At 42.9% G+C, this 27,544-nt stretch overlaps 2 protein-coding genes across 2 annotated transcripts in view; one reads left to right on the top strand and one right to left on the bottom strand.

Moving 5' to 3' along the window:
• The window catches only part of LOC143127863 (sodium/potassium/calcium exchanger 2-like), a 72,144-nt gene extending 58,425 nt beyond the window's left edge, over positions 1-13,719 (top strand). Inside the window, exons 8-12 of the mRNA XM_076289577.1 lie at positions 1,476-1,558; positions 7,777-7,911; positions 9,105-9,194; positions 11,643-11,809; positions 12,938-13,719. Of these exons, the coding sequence (XP_076145692.1) occupies positions 1,476-1,558; positions 7,777-7,911; positions 9,105-9,194; positions 11,643-11,809; positions 12,938-13,187 (725 nt within the window). The 3' untranslated portion in view covers positions 13,188-13,719. The remainder of the gene's footprint in view (positions 1-1,475; positions 1,559-7,776; positions 7,912-9,104; positions 9,195-11,642; positions 11,810-12,937) is intronic.
• Positions 13,720-24,146: 10,427 nt separating this feature from the next.
• Positions 24,147-26,251, bottom strand: LOC143127933 (endonuclease domain-containing 1 protein-like). Its single transcript, XM_076289620.1, has 2 exons — positions 25,885-26,251; positions 24,147-25,100 (listed from the first exon to the last, which is right to left on the bottom strand). The coding sequence occupies exons 1-2, from the start codon at positions 26,191-26,193 to the stop codon at positions 24,567-24,569; spliced, it is 843 nt and encodes a 280-aa protein (XP_076145735.1). The 5' UTR covers positions 26,194-26,251; the 3' UTR covers positions 24,147-24,566.
• Between the last annotated feature and the right edge of the window lie 1,293 nt (positions 26,252-27,544).

Genomic DNA, 27,544 nt, shown 5'->3' with positions numbered 1-27,544 from the left:
CTCGTTACTGACAGTTGGACGAAGTGAGGTCATAATGAAAGGACATTTCTGAGAGGGAAATGTGGTAGCACTAGTCCGCCTACACAGATTTATTAAATGTTATATACTGATTCAAGTTCAGACTTATTAAATGTTATATACTGATTCAAGTTCAGTATAAAATTTTCATTGAACAATTACTATACATCACTTTAACCAAAACCAACCCCTAACCTTAGCCATATTTCAGTAAAGGTAGATACTTTGAAGCGCTCTCTGCTACTTTTCATATAGGCTGATGTCCGTAATATTTTCCTTCCTAAATGTTATTTTTATCATATTATATAACATATGATACATATTTCACGAGGAAGTCTTTTCAGCGAACAGTTCGGATTTGTTTAGGCTTGTTTGGCTCAGACACAAACACACAAGTGCTCTTGAAAGTGTGCATGTGTTAGTTATCCGATTAAATGGACACCGGACTTGGCCCTCAGAGTACTGTCAAACCTTTGGGGTTTTACGTACTGTAAGAGAAAGTCAGAGAATGAAATGGATGCATTATTGGAGATCTAGATAGATAGATATGAAGATAGATAGGTAGATAGGATGGATTCATGTTGACTGTTCAACTAATACAAATGGATAGGCTGAGGCATATGTAGCCTAAGGGATAATGGACGACATGGTGGTCTGTTCACAGAAATTAATGCACAGTCGAGGTTGTAAAACGGCCAGTTTTACAGTTAAACAGTTTTAAGCTCGTAAGTGCATTCGTTTCTGTGAACAGACCACCGTGGAGTCCATTATCCCGCTTATTCCACTGTTGCCACTTGCATTGTGTTAATTTCCTGTTACAACGTTTTAATCGCTAAAACTGTCTTGTTTGTAGAACTAATTTCTTCCGACACATATCAACTCATTTCTCAACTTGCAGGACAAACTGCCGTTACTAGTTCTAAATGGATGGTTGCTACGGCCAAAGGCCAGTCGTTAGTTCTATCTCTCCCGTTGTCAAGCGGGTGTATCCCAAGATTCTGATGAACTTTAGCTTTGAAACATCGCTATTTTACTTAGCCTGCTGTCATCCATCTAGCTAAAAGCCACCTCTGTCATATGTTACAATGTTGACATTTTCTGAACGTCTGCATTTACAGCTCGGATGCAACGTGACAGTTCATTTAAACTTCACAACGAGTTCAGCGAATTAACATACAAGTGTGATACGGCCAAAAAAATTGATCTACTGTACTTCATATGTGTGCAAATAACATACGGTTAATGGTCGTTCTAAATTACGTAGGACAATGGTAAATTTAACCAAGCAGTGGAATAAATAGATGTAAGAAATTATAATAATTTATTAATTGATTAATTGGTCGATTTCTGACTAGTTTATGTGTGTGTGTGTGTGTATGCCATATGTAATGCTGTGTGTGTGTATGCCATGTGTAATGTTGTGTGTGTGTGTGTGTGTGTGTGTGTGTTCTCTTTAGATAAGAATCTGCCCAACAGCTCCAGTGTTGAGGTGGAGGTCACCCCCCCAATGAACGGCACGGCTGGACAGGATGGAGACGCGGTAAGCTGCCAGATGGCCAACGCGCACACGCACGCGCACACACATAGACACACGCACACACACACAAACATATACACGCGCGTGTGCGCACACACACACACAAACATATACACGCACGTGTGCACACACACACACACACACACAAACATATACATGCACACACTGGGGGTGGGCGATATATATTCTCTGCGATAATATCGTGATTGTTGTTTGATGTGCAATTTGACATTATCGAGTATTTAAATTACTTATGGGGAAAAAACACTCGAAATCACGCACTGAAGACTTATACATTCCCAGGAGGTGTATGCGGGAGAAGCCCCTGGCTGCAGCAGAGCAAGTGTCACGTGATCACTAGTGGGTCACAACATTGTCCCACGCAGCCTAATGTTTATTTTGTGCAGTTAGAGTAGCCTACTTGGGATTTTATGCGGCTACTTTTGTCAAGTATCTGTTCAAGTAGCATTGATGAGACAGTCACGTTTTTTCCTACACGGTATTATATGGAGAGAAAACATTAGCCTTTGAGTATTTTAATAGTCAGTTGTAAACAAAGAACTATTCTCAAGTAACTCTTTTGTAAATGGACTGAAGTTCGCTGTAAATATCTACGTTTACCGATTATGCTAACGTTAGCATCTCTATGGGATTTCTCATATACATTAGCCATAAGCTAACGCATTAGTTTCTATTCTGTAACTTGGAATGGTAGCCTCTTGGAAGGCTAGTGCTCTTAAACAAAACATAGAAGGAAATAACTGATATGTACTCTGTTGGTCTGCTTAGTTTTACAGTGAATCCTATGTAAAGGTTTGAAAGGAACTTCAGCCTCAGACTTTCTCTTGGGAAACTGTTAGGCCTATTCATCTTCTCTAATGTAGCTGGCTAGACCATGTCATTGCCACACACCCAAGTAGGGGCAGAATTGGAAATGTGTCATAGAGTGACAATGCATTGGTTGATTTGGTTAAAAAGTGACAGGTTAGGTTATTGGTTATTATTGTAATGATGCTATTCATAAATAATTAGCGGTAAAGTAACTCAGACTTTAACAAAATATTTTTTTAAAGGATATCGACTAATTATCGTTATCGTCAAAATCACCAAAAATATCGAGATATTATTTTTTGTCCATATCGCCCACCCCTAGCACACACACAAACATACATGCACATGCACACACACACACACACACACATAAACAAAAATATGGTCAAATACATATGCCTCTATACATCCACCACATACACACAACAACACACAACATCTTCACAGATACATACAGTACAAGAAGGACACACAAACACAAACACACACACACTCACACACACTCACACACGCACACTCAGATGCCCATATCATGGTTGATGCCAGGTCTCAACCTGCCCAAGTCTGTGTAGAGAGTGATGTACCCAACCCATGCCATGCGGTTGGCACGATGACCCACGAGCGTGGCAGATGGCCCAGCGTGGAGCGTAGCACGGGGTGTGGCGCGAAGCAGCGCTCGTCTTGCTCGCCGCGTGCCTGTTCCCAAAGTCATTCCAGGACATTCCAGAAAGTCAGGAGAGGTGTCAAAGCTGATGAACTTCCACAACCTGCAGCCTGTGGCAAACACGCTTTGGGGATTTATATTTGTTTTATCCCTGTTGGTACATGTACTCACACTCTCTCTCTCTCTTTCACACACACACACACACACACACACACACACACACACACACACACACACACAGATGCATTGACGTAGAAAACCCATAGAAAAAGAAATCAAAGCTTTGGCCATTACCTCCCCTAATGGAGACAGTGACAGGCCAGCCTCTTAAAGGATGATGGATCTTCTCTGGTGTACACACACACACACACACACACACAATAACACACTCACATACAGAGACACACACACACACACACACACACACACACACACACACACAGAGAGAGAGAGAGAGAGAGTGAGAGAGAGAGAGAGATAGACACACACAGAAAGACAGACAGACAGACACACACACACACACACACACACACACAAGATGGATCTTCTCTAGCGCCATTATTTCCAAGAGGTCGAAAATGGCCTGGAATCGTCTCCAAAGTGTGTCCATCTTTTCCATTTTCAACCCTCATTGAGCACGCAGAGAAAAAGAAATCACCTGGGAAGCAAAGGGCGGCCTTTACAGAGAGCAGAGAGAGCAAGAGAGAGAGGGAGAGAGAGTGAGAGCCAGAGATAGAGAGAGATAGAGAGAGAGAGTGTCTGCCTCTGACTGGTAATAGCACCCTTTCATTACTTTAGGAGTAGATGAATGGCTCAATAGGGGAATGGGGGGGGGACTCGGAACAGAATGAAAGAGCTGAAAAATATTGACAGGTAAAAAGAAAGAGAGAGAGTGAGAAGAGGAGAAAGAGAAAGAAAATGATTTATGATGTAGACATAAAAAAGAAAGATTTAGGAAAACTGTTTTTTTTTTCAAATTCAAACTGCTACAAAGTTACTCCCTTTAGCTAACAAAGTGAGGACCTGATATAATTGACATGAACATCTGTAGGCTACTTACATTTTTTTCCCTACAACTATTTTTAGTGATGTAGGAACCTTTCGCAGGTATCCCACGATGCACCTGTCAGGGTCTGTCAGGAAGTGGCACAGCTCGTCTGTGTTCACAGGTTTAGGTGTCGCCCAGGGCTCGGCCGCGTTAATTGGCCCATTTCCTCAGAGCCTCCTGCCCCACAGCCGGGCCAAGACAAACAGGGAGAAGGTCGCATTTAAAATCTCAGCAGGATCCCGCCACTGTTTCAGGCTGTTTTCCCCCTGTAAAATGCCAGTAAAATATAGCTCATCATAACATTATCATGAAATATCCAAATATAGAAACTGTATTGTGTCTCGAGGGTTTGTTTTATTTGTCATGTGTGTGTGTGTGTGTATGATGGTAGTGTGTGTGTGTGTGTGTGGGGGGGGGGGGCGTTCTGATCTCCTACTTGTCGCTTACCTCTGTCGTTGACGCATGTAACAGCTCAAGTGAGTCAGTAGCCACTTGCCGCCACTTGCTAACCGAATTAGCTGCGTTTCCGGTTTAGCTCACATGAAATATGTATGAGTCCACAAAGCACCTCTGATGGTACCGCTCTCACTCCCACACATGTCTGCTTGTCTTTCATATGAGAGTGAGGTGTGTGTGTGTGTGTGTGTGTGTGCGTACGTGCGTGCGTGCATGCGTGCGTGTGTGTGATGGGGGGGGGGGGCGACGACTGATGAACCAACAGTCTTTATGACTCATGCGCCTGTTACCGCGTCAACAGAGCTCATTTGGAATTCGGAGTGAACGCTAACACTAAGACTCTGGAATGGGAGTTCAAAGCAGTCTTTGGATCTCAAGTCCCCTCCGCTTTCTGCCTCGCATGTGGCACACAGTGTATTTTGCATTTTTCTACTCGTCTGCTCTCTGGCTCAGTCACTCCCGCACAGACTTTCTTGACTTTCTCTGGAGGTCTCGTCTCGTTCTGTTCTGTGCCTCTGACGTCTCCCCTGTTTCTTATGGGCATGCTCGTTGAAAAGTGATTCTTTGTGTTTTCTTTGTGGACTGGCTCTGGTTAAAGTCTCACAGTACAGTACATGGGGAAATGCTAAACAATCTGCGCAATTGCTCACACTCTCTCTCTCTCTTACACACACACACACACACACACACACACACACACAGGCACAGATGCCCAAACACGGCTAAAAAAACACAAAAGGTGCATACCAGGTCTGACCAATTTGGGGGAAACATCTCATTGTGACTGTGACTAATATTGCAATTAGATTAGCAATACAAGTCAAGCTTCACTATATAACACATTTAAAACCTAAAGGATAAAAAAAACAAGGATAAAAATTAACATACAAATTATTTCCATTATTGATTGATTGACCATTGGAGAGTCAGAGTCAATAGCTGTACAATTAATTGCAGCCCTTGCAATTTGTTACTTGCATTAGTTCAAATTGCGATTTCAATTAATATTTCAACCTTAGTCCATACACAGGCATACACAGACACACACAAACACTCACACACACACACACACTCACACTCACTCACTCACTCACACACACACACACACACACTCAAGAAGGTTATGGAGAAAGGGAGAAGAGAGAGATAAATGAAGAGCAAGAGAAGGGGGGGATGGGGATAAAGAAAGGGAAATGTCACCTCTCCCTGTGGACTGCAGAGCTTCAGTGGCCTTATGTCTGCTGGCCACCCAGGGGCTCTGTCTGCCACTGAACCCCCAGGGGAAGCTCCCCTCTGGGGCCCGGATGGGGAGGGGAGGTCCCATACCTGCTGGAGGTCTCCACACACCTTTGTGTGTGTGTGTCTGTGTGTGTGTGCCCAATTCTGCGTGTTTGCGCGCAATTCTCTGTGTGTGTGTGTGTGAGAGAGTCAGACTCAATTATATGCAGACAGAAAGCCAGACAAACAGGTCCGAACATTGCTGCACTTTCCTCTTCTCTTCCTGTCTTATTCTCCTGACCCCCTGTCCCAGCGGAACCCTGGCCTCTCTTCATCGGAACCCTCATCCCATCGGAACCCTCATCCCATCGGAACCCTGGCCTCTGTTCCGAGTGGATGTGTACTGCCTCCCTGGGTGTTCCCTTAAGACCCGGTGCCTGCTCGGCATTTTGCATCAGAGGAGCCTGTTTCAACATGCTCTAAGCCCTCCTCAGGGGCTTCATCACACACCTCTAATTGGAGAGGGCCAGGGTTTGTGTGTGTGTGTATCTATGTGTGCGTGTGTCTGTGTGTGTGTGTGTGTGTGTGTGTATGTGTGTGTGTGTGTGTGTGTGTGAGTGTGTGTGGTGCTGATGTTATTCCACCCACCACTTTCCACCCAGCCAGAGTCTAGTGATCACCCCAAATCAACTCTCCCCCCTGACTGTGCTCATTAGAACGGCCCAACACTCCGAGAGCGCCCCCCACCACACACACACACACACACACACACACACACACACACACACACACACACACACACACACACACACACAGACTCCCCAGACTGGAATGGATGATGGAAAGAAAGGAAATAGAAAAAGGAAGAGTGAGAGAAAAGGAAGGAAAGACAAATGGAATGATAGCAGTAGATATCGTTGTCGTCATCATCTTCGTCTTCGCTCTCATCATCCTCTTCCTCCGCATCATCACATCGCCGTCAGGCTATAACACCCCCCCCCCCCCCCCTCCAGCAACCCCCCCACCCCTGTCGTGATCTCCCATCATGCCTCAGTCAGGATGGAAAGCAGCGACAAGTCAGTGATGATGAAAATGGAAGACAGCAACGAGTCAGTGATGATGAAGAAATGGGGTGATGGCAGAGGAGAGACGAGGCTTAAGGGCTAGACGACTCTTGAGGCCAAGCAGAACCATGAATCACGCCAGGACTTAAAGCAGCAAAATGCAACAATTGTCCTTCATCTCTTGTCACTTTTCCGTACTGTGCCCCTGTAGCGTAATTGTTCAGTCTATCGGACTGCCCTACCCTTTGGAAGATGATGTCAAAAAGTGTATGTCAAAAAGTGATAAATCGGGTCACTTCATAGTCTGCTCCATTGACTTTACATAGTCCAGTGCTACTCGCTCTCAGTGGCAAAGACAGAGATGCCATGTCATTTTCCCTATCATACCATTAAAATGAGTTCGATATTGTACAGGTTAAAGAAATGTATATGTTGCTTTAAAGGGGAACTTGGCAACTATTTCAACGTAATAAACCCGTTTAGTAATCATTTGGATGGTTAAATGACCTGTTCCGGTGAAAATGGTGACTTTTCCCGCTGCCCCTAGCGTCCCCAGGCGGAAAACCAACCTTGCAACATTGAGACTACTGTCCCGGAAAGAGAAGTGAGAAACAAGAAACTCGTTTTAAATCGTGTTTCTTACATTGTAACATCCAGATTGTCTGCCGAACTTATGCTAACCGTTTTGCTAGCTTGTAAACAAATCCATGTATCCAAGCAGGGAAATCCGGCCAAGTTTCCCTTTAAGGCGCTGCTGGGTTGTCGCCTGTAGCCAATAGATGTACCCAACACTGAACACGTTTGAACACCATCACACACACTAACCATGCACAATGTCATTACGCAAAGTAAAGTCATCCCTGACTTAATGTTACATTGAACCTTGGCCTTAATTGCACTTCATTCTTTCTCTCTCTCTCTGTCTGTGTGTGTGTTCTAGGGTGAGGATGAGGAAGAGGATGATCAGCCCCTGAGCTTAGCGTGGCCTGAGACTAACCGCAAGCGTGCAGCGTACCTGTTCATCATCCCCATCGTATTTGTGCTCTGGATGACACTACCTGATGTCAGAAAACAGGTGAGTCAGGCTCTGGAGGAGGAGGTGGAAGAGGAGGAGGTGGTGAATCAGTGGTGGAAGTTGCAGGCCTGTTGATTGATCTCGTGATTGGTTGGTTGGTTGATTGATTGATTGATTGATAGATAGATCATGTAGTTGTGGAGTAAAACTCTCCAATGTCAGACATCCCAAGTCTCCCGGAAGTTCCGGGAGTCTCCTGCATATTGATAGCGGCTCCCTGACGCCCGCAAATTAGGCAAAATCTCACAGAATCTATAGCGAGCGATCAAGAGCGCGCATGCGAGACCGCGTGTGCATCTGAGTGTAGCACGCACACAACGGGAGAGAGAGAGAGGGGTGGTGCGTGTGTGCCTGAGCACATCCAAGACAGAGAGCATCCCGATTGGCCTGTTTCGCTAAATCAACCAGTCAGTTTTCAGTGTAGGCGGGCTTTTATCTCTTTTCTCCCGAACTTAATTAATCAGTTCAGTGTATAGGAACAGGAGCGTCATGGCAGAGTCAGTGCCTCAAAAAAAGGAAAATGTAAGACCCATTTCAAAGTGTAGGCTATTGTCTCATAAGAGTAAAGATACCTCCCTGAAATGACTTTTTGCAGGTTGGGATGTCTGCAATGCCACTGTTCAAATATTTAGAGTTTTGTAAGTGACTGTGGCTTAGTATTCTGGTTGGTGTTACAGCTGGGCACAGCATGTTTGGGACAACAGTGAACAGCTAGCATGTTTGGGGCAGCAGTGAACAGCTGCCATGTTTGGGGCAGCAGTGAACTGCTAGCTAGCATGTTTGGGGCAGCAGTGAACAGCTAGCATGTTTGGGGCAGCAATGAACACAGCTCTATGGCAATACCCACAGACAGGCAGTCATGACTACCTCCCTTTGTGTTCACTATGGAAACCAAATCAACAGAGGATCATTCCCCATTATTGGTGCTTGATTTGATCCCAGTACAATGTTTTGATTCAAGTTTATTCTGACTCGGACTAGCCTTGGGTGACTCAAGGATGATCCAGATCACTCAGAGGAGTTATAGGAATTGAGTAACGTACGTGCTCTGAGGTCACTCAACTGAATGTCCCTCGTCTCCACAGTTGAGTAATCTCATGATATTTGTCTTCCCTCTCGTTCTATGTCTTTCTCACACTCCCTTTCTTCAATTCTCTTTCTTTCCTTTCTCTTTTCTGTCCTGTTTTCTACAGAGCTCAAAAAAATTCTTCCCGATCACGTTTATTGGATCAATCTGCTGGATCGCTGCCTTCTCCTATCTCATGGTGTGGTGGGCACACCAGGTGAGTTGCTACGCCACAGACAAAATACATAAGCAGGAATAGAAAGGGCTGCCATCCGGTTCTGCTTGCAAGGTTTATATTTAGAAGACTTCTGAGCCCTATGTTCAGGTAACAGAAGTCAACATAAGATACTGTATGTGAGAGTGAGGCCGTTAAAGTGAAGTGCTAAAGGGTTAGCACTTAGTACCAGGGGTGAAGTACCAAAGGGTTAGTACTTACTACCAGGGGTGAAAATAGGCCGGTAGGGTTTAGTACTGTGTACCACTAAAAGATTTAGTGGCGGTACGCAGTACTGGAAGTAGGAGAACAGCTGTTCACCAAAACTAGGGCTGTGGCAGTTGCAAACGCACCACATGTTGTACCCAGGATCCGTAATGATTTAGAACCAAGTGTAGTTTTTTAGAAAAGACAGTAAAATCACCACTCTCTGGTGATCTTTTTATCTTTTCTTATCTTCAATTTGCAAAGAAATTGATTGTTTAACTTCTACAAAACATTGCAACTGTATGGAATACAGTTTAACTTCTACAAAACATTACAACTGTATGACATACTTGTGCATAGTACATTCACTACTGTATTACTACAACTACATGCCTCAGGTTTTCTCATGTGGTGCAACTCCACAGAGTTCGGGGAAAAGGATTAGCAAGATTTAAGTATAAGTATATATACTCTTTTGATCCCGTGAGGGAAATTTGGTCTCTGCATTTATCCCAATCCGTGAATTAGTGAAACACACACAGCACACACACAGTGAGGTGAAGCACACACTAATCCCGGCGCAGTGAGCTGCCTGCATCAACAGCGGCGCTCGGGGAGCAGTGAGGGGTTAGGTGCCTTGCTCAAGGGCACTTCAGCCGTGCCTACTGGTCGGGGTTCGAACCGGCAACCCTCCGGTTACAGGTCCGAAGTGCTAACCAGTAGGCCACGGCTGCCCCAAAGTAGGCCACGGCTGCTTTCTGATTGCTTGCTGCTTTTCTGATTTGTTGTTTTCTGTCCACTTGTTTATTTATCTGAGTTTGCACGGACCTCTCTAGCCCTCTGCTCTCGTTAGCCTGCATGGTTTCAGCAGATGCTGCACGGGCACTCGGCTGGATCCCAACCACAGAGGCTAAAACCTGGATTAGCGGCTTTAATCTGACTCCATTACCTTGTAAATTTCACCCCACGCAATCACTGCATAAAAAAGACAAAATAAACAAAGCATACATAAATATATAAACAAATAAATGCATAGTTGCAGAAGTAAATGTTGAAATAAATATGTAAATGCACAAACAAATAAATAATTCTGTATCACATGGAAGAGACAGGGCAGTCATTTTTTGTAAAAATGTTCAGTTATCAACTCCAGGTTGGTGTGGCAGTTACTCAGAGAAGGCCAGTGTAGTTGAGTTTCATAAATCGCTTGTTGGTCTATGTTTGATGTATTTAAAAAAAGTTTTCTATAGCTCGGACTTAACTTGGCGACCTACAGTATGCAGCTGTGCAGTTTTCACATCAGATTAGGCTATGCCCGTCTATTTAAAAAACTATAAAATTCCCTTCAGTATTCCCAGAGAAACGGCACACAGGATTTCATTTTTTGTTCGTTTGTTTCCAGTTTCTCTGAACCTGGGCAGCCTGCAGAGACCCTTTTTTTAAATTGTACTCATGGAATAGCCGTGTACGATCACTGTGTCTTTATTAGCATGACTGTTGAGATTAACAAGCATTAACAAAGCATAAAGAACAGTATGTAAATTGTAATACAACATCAGAAAGTAACTTGAAAACATTAGGTAGGGGCGATAATAAAAAATAAATAAAAATAAAAGATCTATAAAAAAAAGAGCAATATATCGACTCACCATTAATAACACAGGTGGTCAGTACGTTTACATTTATTCATTTAGCTAACACTTCTATCCAAAGCGACTTACATATGTCAGTTAAGCCACTGTCCCTGGAGCAACTTGGGGTTAAGTGCCTTAAGGGCACAATGGGGAAAACCGGCTATTGTACCCACAATTTTTCAGACTACTGCATGCTAGCCCAGCTCCTTAACCACAATGCTACTACTGCATGCTAGTCCAGCTCCTTAACCACTACTCTGCTACAACTGCATACTAGTCCAGCTCCTTAACCACTACACTACTACTGCATGCTAGTCTAGCTCCTTAACCACTACGCTACTACTGCATGCTAGTCCAGCTCCTGAATCACTACGCTACTACTACATGCTAGCCCAGCTCCTTAACCACTACTCTACTACTGCATGCTAGTCCAGCTCCTTAACCACTACGCTACCACCACCCCTTCAGTATGATCTATGAGGGCCCTCTGGTAATGTAGGTAATGGTTATCATCCCCTTATAGCTCCCCTAGTATTACTGTAGTACCCAAGCTATCAAATTCTTACCATTCCTCAGCCGTTGGTTTTTCATTCCCTATTTTTCTTTCCAGGTGGGCGAGACGATTGGGATTACAGAAGAAATCATGGGGTTGACCATCCTTGCCGCCGGGACCTCCATCCCCGACCTCATCACCAGCGTCATCGTGGCGCGAAAGGGACTGGGGGACATGGCTGTGTCCAGCTCCGTGGGGTCAAACATCTTCGACATTACTGTGGGGTACGCCGACATCATTATCCTCCTCGTCATCATCATTGACATCATCATAATAATCTTATGACGCACCAAAATCATCGTCATCAACTCCATCGTCAAGACCCACCATGGTCACATCATTCATCATATTTGGGCATGATTTATCACATTTAGGGATGGAATTTGTGTATGTATTTGTATTTGCATGTATTTGTATCGAACTGTCACAGTACGGATGTCACAGTACGATCCAGGCAGGTGAATATGTGGAGCATAGGCATTATGAAAATGTATAAAACTCAGGCGTGAAGATTGATGAACATAATGCTGAACCACATTTCAAATGTGCAAGTTCTTTATGGACACCTTAGACCGTAAGCCTTAGCTCAAGCTAATTCTCCCACCACAGTAAATGCACAAAATGACTCCTTAACAGGAAAAATGCTCATTATCATCATCAAGATCTTCACCATCTTCATGATAATTAGTTTATGACTCATCATCATCACCCAACATGATAGTTGTTTGAATTTTCTTTCATGAAATAAAACCGGGCACTCTGGTGTATTATGATCATTTGGGCCTAGATTTGGGCTTAGAGCGCCATGCCTCCACTGAGCTTGCTCAGAGTGACATCACTGGTTTGTGTGCGTGAGAGACAGGATAGCGGACTTTGATAAGGCCCTGATAGCCTGGTCCAGATATTGGGGACAACATTGAGCCATCAATCACACAATTTTGCATCAATCACACAATATGGTAGCAGGAATTCGCATCAATCACACAATATGGTAGCAGGAATTCGCATCAATCACACAATATGATAGCAGTAATTCGCATCAATCACACAATATGATAGCAAGAATTCGCACACCTCCTCCAAAAACACTGATGTAGCTTCCAAGTAAAGAAATTATTAAATTGTTTACCATTAACTTACATTATTATTGCTCTCTGTCACTGTTCCGTTCTTCTCTCTCTCTCTCTCTCTCTTGCTCTGTCTCTTCCACTCCCCCTGCCAACTCCCACCTCTCTCTTTCTCTCTTGCTCTGTCTCTTCCACTCCCCCTGCCAACTCCCACCTCTCTCTTTCTCTCTGTCTTTTGCACTCTCTCTCTCTCCCTGGCTCTGCTTTGCCTCCATCGTCTCCCAGGTTACCGTTCCCGTGGTTGATGTACTCGTTCATCCACGACATGGCTCCGGTGAAGGTGAGCAGCAACGGGCTCTTCTGTGCCATCGTGCTGCTCTTCATCATGCTCCTCTTCGTCATCATCTCCATCGCCGCCTGCAAGTGGAAGATGAGCAAGCTGCTCGGCTTCATCATGTTCCTGCTCTACATCGTCTTCCTGGTGGTCAGCGTTATGCTCGAGGACAAGATCATCTCCTGCCCGGTGACCGTCTGAGTGGGGGAGTCGCACACACACACACAGACACTTATACATACACAGACACACACACACACACACATAGACACACACACACACACACATACACACACACACACACACATAAACACACACACACACACACACACACACACACCTCACCTCCACTCGGATTGTAAGACAACACACACACACACACACCTCTTCCAATCATATTGTAAGGCAACAAACACCCATACATAAACGCACACACACACACACACACACACACACACACACACACACACACACACACACACAAACATGCATGCACACCACGCCTCCATTCATAATGTAAGACAATACACATGTACACACACATCGACCCCTGAAGTGAAGGCCTCACCTCCCCATCTCCTGACTCCTAACAGAGCTCCCTTCTTGAGCAAGAGAAAAGCCCTTTTGGAGGGGAAGTGCACTTGGGAGGGGAAGGGTGTTTGTTTGTTTGTTTTGTATTTTTTTTTTGACTGGAAGGGGATTTAAAAATGTTTGGTTTCCACAATATTATTTATTTATTTGTGTGTGTGTTTATTTATTTATTTATTTATTGACTTAAATGTTTTTATATATATATTTTATAATTTCTGAAAGACGGTAAAGGGCAGGGCATGATTGGCCTGACCTCAGAACAAAGGTCACAGATGCTTTAGGGGAGATTGGGGATTGCAAAAAGCAGATGGGGAAGAAGGAGGTGTTTTGTGAGAATGTTCTGTGTGTGCATGTGTGTGTGCATCTGTCTGTGTGTCAGTGTGTGTGTGTGCATCTGTCTGTGTGTCAGTGTGTGTGTGTGTGTGTGTGTGTGTGTGCGTGTCTGTCTATGTGTCAGTGTGTGTGTGTGCGTCTGTCTATGTGTCAGTATGAGTGTGTGTGTGTGTGTGTGTGTGTGTGTGTGTGTGTGTGTGTGTGTGGATGGAGATGATACTGTATGAAGAAAAACATACAGAGAGAAGCAGTTGTTTATTTATTTGTTAGCCCCCCTTCATCCGTACATGAGATGCCATGACTAAGTCCTGATATGAGCAAAAGATTTCTGGAAAATTCCCTCTTTCTCCTCACGGCAATGATCTCACTTGTGCAGACCTGGCAGTGTGGCCAACCCCCTCAGGCCAGGCTGTGGTCAAGTAGAGCCAGCAAGCCGCCATCTTGACCCTCGGAGGAATCTCCTGGCCACAAGCATCCTGTGTCCTCCATTCTGCTCCTGCTCCAACTGGATTCTTTTTTCTTCTTCTTTTTTTTTGTCTGAATACAGAACAATTTTTTGACCAGCCCTTCGACCAGCAGTGGCCAACTGGGTTCTTCTTTGTTGTTGTTGTTGTTGTTGTTGTTATCGTTGCCCCGCTGCAGTAAGAGAGATTTAATAGTCCTGTCCTCCGGAATTGTGGACCTGGCAATAGTGGTGTGTGTTGACTCACAAGGCCTTGGTGTCACTCCGTTCGCAAGGTACTCTGTGCTCGACGATGGAAACGAAGGCCTCTGTCCTCGTCTGCGGCGCTGCCGCGACACGAGTACATCCCTTTAACCGAAGGACGTGAGGATCCCTGAAAGGGTGAAACGGACCAGCCTTTGGCAAAAATCATCGCTGTGTTTGTGTGAAACCTGTTCCCGCATCCTACCCTCCATGTTACCCATCCTTGACATTTCATTGCCATCGCAATGTCAGTGTCAGTGACATTTTTCTGTCTATAACCCCAGCCTGCGTACCTTTTTTATTTTTATTTTTTATTGTACGTTACTCTCATAGGTGATAGCCTAATTGTAGACGTTTCAGTGTAATTGCTGTAGTTGGTAGATGATGATACAATCAACTGCACACTAACTGCCATAACATATTCCTATGCTTAATAACTGCACACCTTGTGGTGAGGATCGATGCATCAATCTCAGACTAACTCCACATGATTGAGAAAAAAAAGAATAAAAGAATCTTAGTGTAGCCTCGGGGAGAAAAAAAAGATATAATTACTAACCCGCGATATTATTCAGTGTTGATGATCAAAAAAAAAAGGTCAAGCATGTGTAGACACTAATAGGGTAGACACAACAATAGATAGGTCCGTGTCCAAAATAAAGTAATGCGCTTGTAGTTCAATTTGTCTCTGACATCTCAAAGTAGTCGCTAACACTGTTTTGAGCACTCAATGTATTCACATGGGGTCAGGGTATGGAGTTACACTGGAAGGTAAAACAAGCAAGCGGACATCCAATTGAAAACCGCACACTCATAAACGGACTAAAATGAGGAAGAGAAGGAATGAAAATAGACACACTCCCTTATAAGGCTAAAGACCTGGGAGTTCTGTGTCCTCATCCAGGAATATGACTCTCCTCCTGTGCCCATTGGATGCAAAAAAAAAGGGTGTTCACTAAATTTATTTTAAATGTCTACAGATATATGTAACCCATATTGAGCAGTTATCAAACTTGTGCTTTTTTTTTTCAAAGAAGGAAAGAAAGGTGCTTCAGTTTGCATGGGAGTGATATGTATAAACCAGCACTATTAGCAGTGGGTATCTATAAAAAAAATATAACAGGTGACAGTGGTATTTTTGCAATAATTAAAAAATAAAAACAATCCTGTATCCATTAAGCCACTACATACTGAAGCACCAGAGCCAAACAAGCCTTCATCTCTTCACTCTACACAGGAGTCATCATGTTCTACAGCTCATAGCTTACCATAAGATTCATTATTAACATTGTTTGCCTAACTGTCTGTCACACATACATACACACACATGAGCTGAGCATTGCACATTGCCTCTGGAGAAACTGGCTGCACACTATAATGTCCCCACCCTCCCTCATAAGATAGCCACTGATTCTGGAACTCCTCTGTCTGGACCTCTTTGGACCAGGTATAGCTTAGTCTGGACCTGGTCTAGCTCAATTTGGCCCTATCTGGACCTGGTCTAACTCAATTTAGCCCTGGTTTAGCTCAATTTGGCCATGGTCTAGCTTAGTTTGGCCCTATCTGGACCTGGTCTAGCTCCGTTTGGCCCTATTTGGACCTGGTCTAACTCAATTTAGCCCTGGTTTATCTCAATTTGGCCCTGGTCTAGCTCAGTTTGGCCCTATCTGGACCTGGTCTAGCTCAGTTTGGCTCTGGTCATTGTCGGATCTGTTCCAGCGTCTGGATCTTTCTGGGCTACAGTTCTCAGTACCATTGTGCAAGCAGACTGTGATGTTTGTTTTGATGAATTGTAAATGTGCCCGAATATAGGAGAGCTGAACAGGAGGGACATGCCTGCAGAACTGGTGTTTTTATATGCATTTCATAAGGGAGGAATATATATTTTTTCTTATTTGTTTTGTAAATTATAAATAAGAAGTGTCATTAAACTGTCATAGAGAGCGCTACAGGAGGAAGCACAGATTATCACATCTGAGATTACTGCTGACAGAGTGGATCTGCTCCACATTTGGCTCTGAGATATGTTCAAAATAGCAAACAAAGGCAAATGGGTGTGAGGGTTTTAAGAGTTTTTTTCTTGTCTTGCTTTGAGTTCACTGCTAACTTACACAAACTACTCTAAGGAGGTAGTTCTTTGTGAACAAACAGCGATGAAAATGAACAATTTAGAATGTTTTACACAAAAACATTCAAATTTAAAAGTTCAAAGAAACCGGTCCATGTCTGCCCGGGACGTTTGCCTCTGTTTTTAGCTGATGTGAAGGCCCCTCTGATCGGGCCTTCGTTAATGCCAGTTGGTCAGCATAGTGTGGCTATTCTGTGTTGTAAAAACAACCCCTGCACCTTCATCTGTCCTTGCCTGTTTTTCATTGATTTATTTTTTTCTTATGTAATCGAAGGGACATTGTGTACAGTGACCAATGAAATGAACCCTAAAGCATTCTGGACATCATCTGTAGTGTATGAGGATTCTTGCATGCCCAACTGAACTTCTATGCCACTTTGATAATCATTTCATTTACTTATGGGAGGGCTTTAGAACCTTATTGCCTGTTGGAAATCTTTTGGAAAGTTTTTTTTTACTGATGTATTTTTGTTGTTTATTCTCCTAGCAGTGATTTGCTTGACCATTCTTTTCTGTCTTGCTATCATGTATGAAGACAAACAAATGATTAGCAAATGATTTTCATCACAGGTATTGGCCTAACCATCAGCTACAGTCTATATCAGAATAGATCTTCTTCTTCTTCTACCTATCCTCCTATTACTCGTTTCTTTTTTATTGGAAGAATTGCAGTAACAGTAACTCACTTATCAAAATTTATATACTTTGAGAATTCATGAACTCTAAAGAGCCTAATATTTATTTTCTTTCCGGACACTGAACCTTTCTTATGTAATAAGCGCTTTTCAAAAGCTGAGATTTCTCATAAGCACTTTCCCACCACCTTATGACAAGTTACTTTTTCCTTGTGTGTATTAGCTCACAGACAACTAGGGCCTACTCTCTTTCAATCTCTCTCTTCTTCTGTGTATTAGCTCACAGATAACTACTCTTTTTCAATATCTCTTTCTCTCTTCTGCTTTTTGATCTTCCGCTTTCTGTCATACAGACAGCTCTTCACTTTAATTGGCCTTAGGCACAATAAATTAAGCATTTAATTAAAGATTTTAACACACTGTCCTTCTCGTTTTAGTCCATTCTATAGCATGTCAATAACCATTACCCCCAGGGAATTACGTGGCATGCATTTTTAGGTAAATATTTATGGAAATTTTTAGGAATGCAGTACCTTAGGCTACTTGAAATGTAGCGAGGCACAAACCTCTTTCCACATTTCTCTGTCTTTTTCTCCTCATTGGGCTCAATGGCTTGCTCCAGCCTTACCCTTTCTCCCTTACGTTCACAACATGATTAGCTTCCCAATGAAAACATCTGGCTGCCTGTTTCTGTCCATTCACTTCCAAAATCAGTGCATGGTCTGTGCAAGCATAGCCTACATTCCCAATCTCAAGCTTGACAGGAATCCATACAAACCACAGAGAGGTCCACAGGCTCTTTCATCATCACTAAAAATGGAGTCCCCTTCCCTGCAAGACAAGAGAAAGGCAAGGGCCCTAATTTAATGCAGAGCAAAGTGCAAAGTCAGTCTATGACCAAAGTACTCGTGCATGAACTAACGGCATCATACGCCTAGGATCTTACTCATGGTATTACACTTGCAAATAGAATTTGCAAAGTTATTAAGCTAGCTTCAGTTAGACTTTAGACTTTGCACAGGATTTAAATTAGGGTTCGGTGTCTCTGTAGATTGGATGAAATGGCAGGGTGTGGTGTTTACTGGACTGGACAGTCCACCCAGTAAGCAGCTGTGGACTGAGAATGGGTTCCACCCTCGTCAGACATCCAGAGGCGTCTCCGATCGGGATGGCTAGAGTTTCAGAACGGGAAATGAGACGCGAGCCCTCACGCCCGACTCCGCTCACACACCTCTCTTCTCTTTCCCAATGCAACACACAATCCTGCAATGCAAATTCCACAGTGCACCAATACATTCACACACAAACCCATGTACACAGACAAACATTCTCTCTCTCTCTCTCTCATACACACACACATACATATGTATTTTCACATCTGTACTGTACAAATCATCACACACACACACACACACACACACACATACACACTTATTTATACACACACCCAGTTTCCTTCAGTGGCTTCTGCCTCTGTTGTCCAACATGACTATATGCATCTGGCGTTCCCATGGTTTCAGTCGAGAGAGGCTTTTTCCATATGCACGGAGATTACGTCTCCGTGGTTACTCACCGCACTGGTGCGATAGGCCCACTGTGTGGCTGTGTCGGATATGCACGGTCAGAGCAGACAGTGGTATCACCAGGACCAAGGGGCCCAGACTACAGTATAGACACTCACCCTTGCACTGTTACATCTCCATGGCATTGTATGTAATGTTTATTTAAGGTGTACATATATACAGACATAAATTAAAAGCATATAATCTCTATGTGTATAAAAATGTTTCTTTATGTAAAAATGGGAAAAAAGCTGAATAAACAATGAAATATGTATAAATCTAATAAAGATAATGATTATGAGATTAAATCAGATGCTCTGTTTGGTTTTTCCCTCAAAAAGACTGTTGAAAAGTGTCTTTCAACTGAAGCTCTCTATTGAGACAAAACAGATATCCGTAAAGGCTGCTCTGTTGTGTATGAAATTGTAAACCCAGGTTCATATAGACCAGTGGTTCTTAAACTGGGGGTCGACAAAAATATCAGAAGGGTCGCGAAATGGTTTGCAGACATTTTCTAGAGGTTTTAAGACCAATGTGGTATCTATGCAATAACTGGGATTTCAATAGCCCTAGATGTTGGCTTACAATTCACAGTGTTTTCCTCCTGGTTTAAATAATTCTCTCCTAAATTTCCCAAAAACTCCTAGTATTTTAGTCTTGGTATCCATTATAATGGACGTTCATACAGGCACTATTATTTAAAAATGTAAATAACTTCACTCCTTTCAAAATTAATCATATGATTCCTGACATTTTTATTAACAAGCACATATCACCTAGCCTGACGAGCCAGACCCACATTAAAATGTAGGGTCTGGGCACTCACCGTTCGCAGTGCTCAGTCCGAGGGGCAGGATAATCGGTTGTTCAAATTCCCTCTGCACGCAATAGGACAGCGCGATGAGTCCCATGCGTTTCCCACCAGCGGAGCTACTTTTGCCAACTTAATAAAAACTGTCACACTGTTCGCCAACAGCAACATTATATTATTTGTTTTCAAGTAGCAGGGAATTCAAGCCAAACCGTTGCAACTCTGCCATCAATCATTATGTTATGCCCGCCTAACGACTCTATACACGATTTTATTGGCCTGATAGAAGTTTAATTTTTCGAGCTAACAAGCCAACGGAGAGTTGCTAGACTAGCCCTGGCAGCAAATGTAATTTGCTGCCGCTAGGGTGCGTCTAGATTTCTAGGCTACATATCACCATCATAATAAAAGAATAAATAGACAATATTTGACTTATCTCTCCTCCTTCCATAAAATGTGCTTGCTTTGATGTCAGCCATTTTTGAGAAAAAGAAAGAGGAGGTTCCCAGCAACCCAGCCAATCACATGACATATCATTTGAAAGCCTAGGATGTCCTCTTTAAAAGTCCACATAGAATTGCTCAAAGGGGTAAAGGGGTATGCATCTGCAACCTATGTCCACTACAGAGGACACAAGTCTATGAGTTGGGTCTCAGGAGGTTAAAAGGTAGGAAAAATGTCAATAATAAACAGAATAAATTGAAACGAGTTCTATATATCACCCCTGTTACAGATAATGTATATGTTGACGTGTAGGGGAGCGTGTGTGTGTATTCGGTGTGAGTGTGACTGACACTTAGTTCCAAATATAAGAACAGAACTTGACAGGTAGCCTACTGTAGTACATCACAACATCCCGACAATGAAGCAACAAGGCTGAAGTATGGATGTCATACAAATTCATGTGTGTGAGTGTACTTGTAGGTACAGTAGGTGCTTGAATCCAGATGCCCCCTCTAAGGTCTAAGCCCTGAACCCTCACTTCACTGACATCCTTTGATAAGTGATTGAGTTTGAGAGACTTTAACAGTTAAAAATGCTAATGGGATCGATCATTCCTGTGAGATTGTTAACACCAAAACGTGTTGTAGATACGTTTCCGTTTCATGGTAGTTGTTTACAGATGTTTTTTAAAACTTCCAGCCTGCCACTGGGTAACCCTGTGTTTCACGTCACAACGCTATGAATTGTTGGTAATTCCCTTAAATCTGCATGGAAAGGGCACAGAAAGGGTGAGAGCAACCATAGACATTAGGGCACAGAAAGGGTGAAAGCAACCATAGACATTAGGGCACAGAAAGGGTGAGAGCAACCATAGACATTAAAAGAAATGGACAGAGCCACCTGAAGTGAAGCCAATTTGGACCCCTTGTCCGTCTTACACCAGCTGTATCTGACATGACAGGCTGGTCACACAAGCATGACTAGCTTCCTCAGTTGGTCACGCCAGCATGTCCACCTGGTGGACCAACCAGCTACACCAGCAAAGACCAGCAAGAGATGGAAGAAGGCCAACTAAATCCAGCATAAACTCTAGAAGGATGCATCTGCCTAAGCACTACAAGGGTAACCTAGATGAACCCAGGTATAGCCTATAGGTGAACCCAGGTATAGCCTAGGTGAACCCAGGTATAGCCTATAGGTCTATATGGGTCAGCCGTGGCCTACTGGTTAGCGCTTCGGACTTGTAACCGTAGAGTTGTCGGTTTGAACCTCGACATAGGCACAGTTGAAGTGACCTTGAGCAAGGCACCTAACCCACGGCTCCCCGAGCGCCGCTGTTGTTGCAGGCAGCTCACTGCGCCGGGAATAGTGTGTGCTTCACCTCACTGTGTGCTGAGTGTGTTTCACTAATTCACGGATTGGGATAAATGCAGAGACGAAATTTCCCTCACAGGATCAAAAGAGTATATATACTTATACTTAAGGGACCGTTCGTTATAAATAAACGGGGTCACCGGAGGGATTTTGAGTGCTTCAATCAAAAGTTGCATGACCCTCGCCTGCCTGCAAGAAAAATGTCAACGACCCTCCAGCAGTTTTTTCAAATAAGACATAACCCTCCCCGGCCAATCGTCGATACCTAGCGCTATGAAAACACATCGACTTGAGCAATTGATCTAAAATCACCCTCTGCTTTCTGATCTTACACATCACACTTCACCAAGATGGTGGCCATTTCTGTAGATTTACTCACTAACATTGTTGTGGAAACACAATAAGCATGGAAACTAAATGCACACTTCCTGCAACTGCATTAGCCTACTTGAAATAATGTACTCCTCTAGTAAGTATTCACATGAAATAAAACAATAAAACATTGAGACCATTCAACAAAGCACACTGGGTAATAACAAATTCAACACATGAACTTGTTGCTATGGACTCGTCTCTAGGCTTCCTCAGTCATTGTAAAGCTGCCGAAGCTGAACGTTATCCAAAACTCAATTTCTCAGACGAGCGTCAATTTGGGAGCTTGCTACACTCCTTCCTTCTCAAATGACTTGAAAAGACCGTTTGCACAATTTCACAAATAATCACAGGGACCGAAACATACCTAACATGCCAACTTTTTCCGGGTTTAGGCCTATCATTTTAACTTTTCCCCGCTGTTTTGCCGTTTTAATATTTTCCCGTAGAATATCCCATATTACTGTAATACTCTCATAACATTAGTCCTGCATTCTGGCCTGTCTCTGTCCTGTTGTTACCCCTTGCCCTTCCAGAGAAACAGATGTATTCAAATCATCGTTTTGCTTGCTTGAATGCGAACTCAGAGTGATGTTAACCTACAGTAGGCCTATTTAAGTAAACGACGTGGTTGTTGTGAGAGCACGATTCATTGGCGCTTGCAGTGTTCGGTCGTAGGCTGAGCCAAAGAAATCCCCCTGTATATTCACTCCAAGTTGGCCTACCATAACTTACCAACTCTAGCCTACACTGTAGACCATAAACTGGCTATTTATATGACCAATGTATTTGTATTCTGCTTTATGAAGCAGAATTACGCACTGCTACTTGGAACGTAACACATTTTTGTTGGGAGGAGAGAGAATGACAGCGATTAACAAATTGCACTTGTTGCTGGTTACCAATAAATAGGCCCTACTATATATTTGTTTTGCAAACAACAAAAACAGAAAGGATGGAGACAGCAAAGCTAGAGATGGGCAGGAACAAGGTCAATTGGTAGAAATGCTTGTCAAAACGTTAGGAGCTGGATGTGTGGATGAATGAAGCACAAACATGCTTTATAAGCATGCACACTGTTTAAAGTTAGGCTAGACTACACAAACTACAAGTAAACCAAAGTTAGCTTTTTTAGGGCTGGATAAAGTTGACCAAATGGATATAGGCTGTTAGGCGTGAAAGTAGGCTACTTTGTTGCTCCAACCCTTCCAACGTTAATGGGGACGGATGTTGACATTTTCCGTATTTTGCGTGAGAAACCCGGGAAATCTCCCTTATTTTCATTGTTCAATATTGACAGAGCTATGGAACGAAAGAGAACGTTATATGGCGACAGAAATCAACAATCAAACAAGCCACTTTGATTTTTTGCTGTTTTCATTAATACAAAAGATGGGTGACCCCCCCTCCTAGACAAAAAAAGTTAGGTGACCCTCCCCTCAACAAAGAATAAAAAGACATGACCCTCCCCTATTTTCCTCCGGTGACCCCGTTTATAAATAACGAACGGTCCCTAAGTGAACCCAGGTATAGCCTATATATAGGTGAACCCAGGCATAGCCTATAGGTGGACCCAGGCATAGGTGAACCATAGTAACCATAGTATCTGGGTTGAAAATTGGGCATAGACAATATTTTTCATTGTTTTAGAGACAGAATGATAGAAACTCTGTCTGTCTCAAGCAGAGATCTTCTCAAGGCGTCCTTTTAAAACAGAGGATTTCCTCAGCACTGTCACCTGAATACACACACATTCTCTCTCACTCTCTCTCTCTCTCTCTCTCTCATGCACCTCTGTAGGGTTTGAATGAAACCATAGTTGATAAGTTATGAAAAATTACATTGCAGCTGATGGAACTTCAGAATGCCTCTACTTGTTTTATGATGCTGTAGCATTCATTGGAAAGGTGCACACTTTAACAGAAGAGAAATACTGCCCTCTGGTGGTAGGTTTCCAGACATTACTGATGAAAATCTAAGTATGAAATGTACTGTAAGGTATGAAATGTACTGTAAGGGAAAGGAAATGATCAATAATAATTTCGTGGAGCACTTCATGGACCAACCACATAGCCCTGTTTGTAGCCATGGAGTTGTAATGATTTGGGGTATTTTTTGTATTCAAAATAAATATATGCATTTTGTGGTAGCAGAACAGAATCTCTATAACTGGCAGCTAATTATCAACAACACACTCTGTCATGTAATAATTTGCAAAGCATTTTACTGTCATTTTTGGTAGTAGATTTTTTTGGAGGCTACAATTGTGAGAAGTCATTTCGAAGTCATTACACAAACTCTAACTTACAGTTATCCACTCTATGCCACTATGCACATCTCAATTCTGGATTCGCTTACTCGGACAGATCAACTTCCTTATGTTAAATCTTAATCAAGTAGCTGATGTTACTGAACTGGTTAGATGACGTTAGCTATTTTGTTCGGCTAGCAATACTCAAAATGAAAAACTGACAGACCAGTAATCTGGTAATCTATACGTTTCTGTCATAGCCTACTGTGTACAGCATACAGGAAATTGATCTGCCTGTTAAAGCGAATGGTGTGCATAGAGCCAATTCTTGGGTACATCTGTTCTAATATCCTTACATCTACATTTATATCTGTTAGCACTTGCCCCCAAACACATGAAAGGGGCTTGGGTACAGGTTACTCAGCACTTGCTCCAGAGCAGACGCTGTGTTGAAACTTTGCCCTTTCTGTTTGTCGTTGGTGGAGAGATACCCTCCGGAAAACATGGGCCGGAGGTTATTGTCGAGGCAACAGTAAGCATTCCAGAAGTGTGTGGGCACGTTCACCCTGCCGCTGGGCACAAATACCGGAGGACTGGTGCTAGGAACCACTCCAGTGACCACATAGGCTTGATTGGGAAGACAGTTTTCATTCAGGAATTTCACCAAGTCGTTTTCCATCTTCTTCCATTCGCCCCTGTTGAAGGAGGGTTGTTGCGGGGCGGCGTTGGTGAGGGTGAAGGTGGAGTCAGCACAGCTCTGACTGTTGGTGTGGAAGACAGGGTAAAGGTGACCTCTGTCGTAGCCTGACTTTTCATAGTCACTGCCGAGGGATTGGTTGTTTCCTCGCATGGCTTTGCTGACTGTAGACTCAGGAGCCATGGACGGCCCTTTGTTTTGATCATCCAGCTGATGAACCAACACAAAAAAATACAGTTGGGATTTAACAGTCAGTGCTTTGAAGAAATAATATCAACCCTGTTTTGTTCTATTGCAAACTAAAAATGTATTGAAATATACGTGTCTATGAGACCCCAAGGCCGCATTATTGCCCAAAGTTTAAAGCTGACCTAGGGTCAGAGCTGAAGTGACACATATCGAGTCATCATGATGCTGTTATGATGAAGTAAGCTACTTCCAGTAACGGAACTGAATGGAAATCTCTAACCTTCATCTGTTATCATTCATTAGCAGCATGAACAGAAATAGACTTTATTTGTGCCTAGTGTAGCAATGCCAGCTGCACAAGCTACGTTCATGTTATAACAATCACAATAACAAGCCCGATTGTCAGAACTGACTGTTGTTTGCTATTTATTCCCATGTGGCTATGAGGAAGGGTAAGAATGAGTCCTCCCACACACACTTACACATTCGTTGTCTATTCAGGAAAAATTGGCTGGGTTTTGAGCTCATTTACAGTAATGCCAGTCATACGAGTATAGATTCAGTGAAAGATGGAAATGTCATAAGCCAATTAAAAGAATAAAAATATGTAACTAAATACACAAAAAACAATAAAAAAAAAATTGGGAGATACAAAATTACATAATGATGTTGAAAGCAGAGATTTTCCAGGGTAACAGATTTACATGCAGAATGCAAATTTCCTGCTGTTCACTGATAATTGTCAAGCTACTGACATACAGCAAACGTTTTCCATTACCAGTAATAATATGAAGTCAAAACTGACCTGAGGTTCAAAGTACCAGACATCTTTCCTTGTACATGGCTTGTGACCAACATACTCATAGGCAGAGAATACTGGAATCCGGTTGACTGAGTCGTATAGTGTCGCAAATTCATAAACGTTTTGATTAGCTTGTTTCTGACAAATCTGTCTGTATTGTGGTCCAGGAAAGACGTCCGGAGGAGTAACCACTCCATTTGGGTTTGAAAAGAAAAGTGAACAGGTTTGTGAAAAATTTGTCACAACTTCACCTAGGCCTACTGCCACTGAATTAACCAAAATAACCAGGACGGCCTGACCCACAAGCTTCATGATGGAACTAATACTAGCGCTGAATGACTGTTGTCAGTGGACGGATTCGGATACTAACTCTGACAATAACAAACGCCTGATAGTCAGAACTGATGTGTTCTGCTATTTATTCCCATGTGAGCATGAGGAAGTGTGAGAACAAATCCTCCCACACACACACACACACTCATGCACACACACACACACAGCCTAAATGCACAGCCTACACACAGAGACACACACACACACACACACACACACACACACACACACACACACACACAGCCTAAATGCACAGCCTACACACAGACACACACACACACACACACACACAGCCTAAATGCACAGCCTACACACACACACACACACACACAGCCTACACACACACACACACACACACACACACACACACACACACACACACATCATCACACTTTCACATTACATGGTTATCAATTCAGGGAAATTGTCTGGGCTTCGAGCTAATTGACAGTAATGCCAGTCATCAGGACTGTCAGTCCTGGAGACCCTTTGATAGCTTTGTTTATTTCATTCCCCAAGCAAGAAAAGTAGATCTGTAGACATAACTTGTGGCCTCAATAAAATACATTTGACAAGTTAACTTTAATGGTTAGTGTAATGTTTACAATTATTGATAAGTTGCCTTAATGCATCTTCAGGCTTTAAACTTTAAAGCATGTTACTTCTTAAAAACACAGTTCCTCTTTTTTTCAACTTCTTCTTTTCGGTATGACAACTTTGCAAGTTTTTATAAAAGCATGAAACTTAGATAGATAGATAGATAGATAGATAGATAGATACTTTATTGCTCCCTAGGGGAAATTCAAGGCACAGTTGTAGGCTACAGTTTGGTGCCCTGACCATTTTTGGAAATGGAGCTATCCCAAGATAACCAAATTATGTATTTTGTGATTTCCTTCTCACAGCGTCACTGAATTCACCATTACTTATCACCTGAATATGATGTATATTTGTTGTATTTTTCAATTTTGTCAATTTTCATAATACTCATCTTGTGTTGTTTACCTGTGCCATGTCCATTACATTTTGATTATATTTTGTTATTCAAAAGGGTCTCTCTCTCTGGGTGGTTTCTCCTTTGTAAAAGGGCACTTCCTAACCAACAGACCTCAAACCTCCTTAGGTTAGATATATATCACCTCCTCAACCATCACCCTGAACACCGGTGTATCACAGGGATGTGTACCGAGCCCTCCCCTTTACTCCCTCTTCACCTACGACTGCACGCCTGTACAAATGGCTCTAACACCATTGTCAAGTTTGCAGACGACACTACGGTAATTGGTCTCATCAGCAACAACGATGAGATGGCCTACAGGGAAGAGGTCCA

Source organism: Alosa pseudoharengus, unplaced genomic scaffold, assembly GCF_046254945.1.
Source record: "Alosa pseudoharengus isolate Yale_2024_CS ecotype anadromous, Long Island Sound unplaced genomic scaffold, YU_APseudo_1.1 YU_APseudo_1.1_scf_17, whole genome shotgun sequence".
NCBI lineage: Eukaryota > Metazoa > Chordata > Actinopteri > Clupeiformes > Clupeidae > Alosa > Alosa pseudoharengus.
This window is presented reverse-complemented; position numbering and strand designations above follow the sequence as displayed.

Coding starts and splice junctions, on each gene's coding strand:
- LOC143127933 (XM_076289620.1), bottom strand. CDS start 26,193: ATGAAGCTTGTGGGTCAGGCCGTCCTGGTTATTTTGGTTAATTCAGTG. Junction 25,101..25,884: donor TCTGGTACTTTGAACCTCAG/GTCAGTTTTGAC, acceptor TTGGTTCATCAG/CTGGATGATCAAAACAAAGG.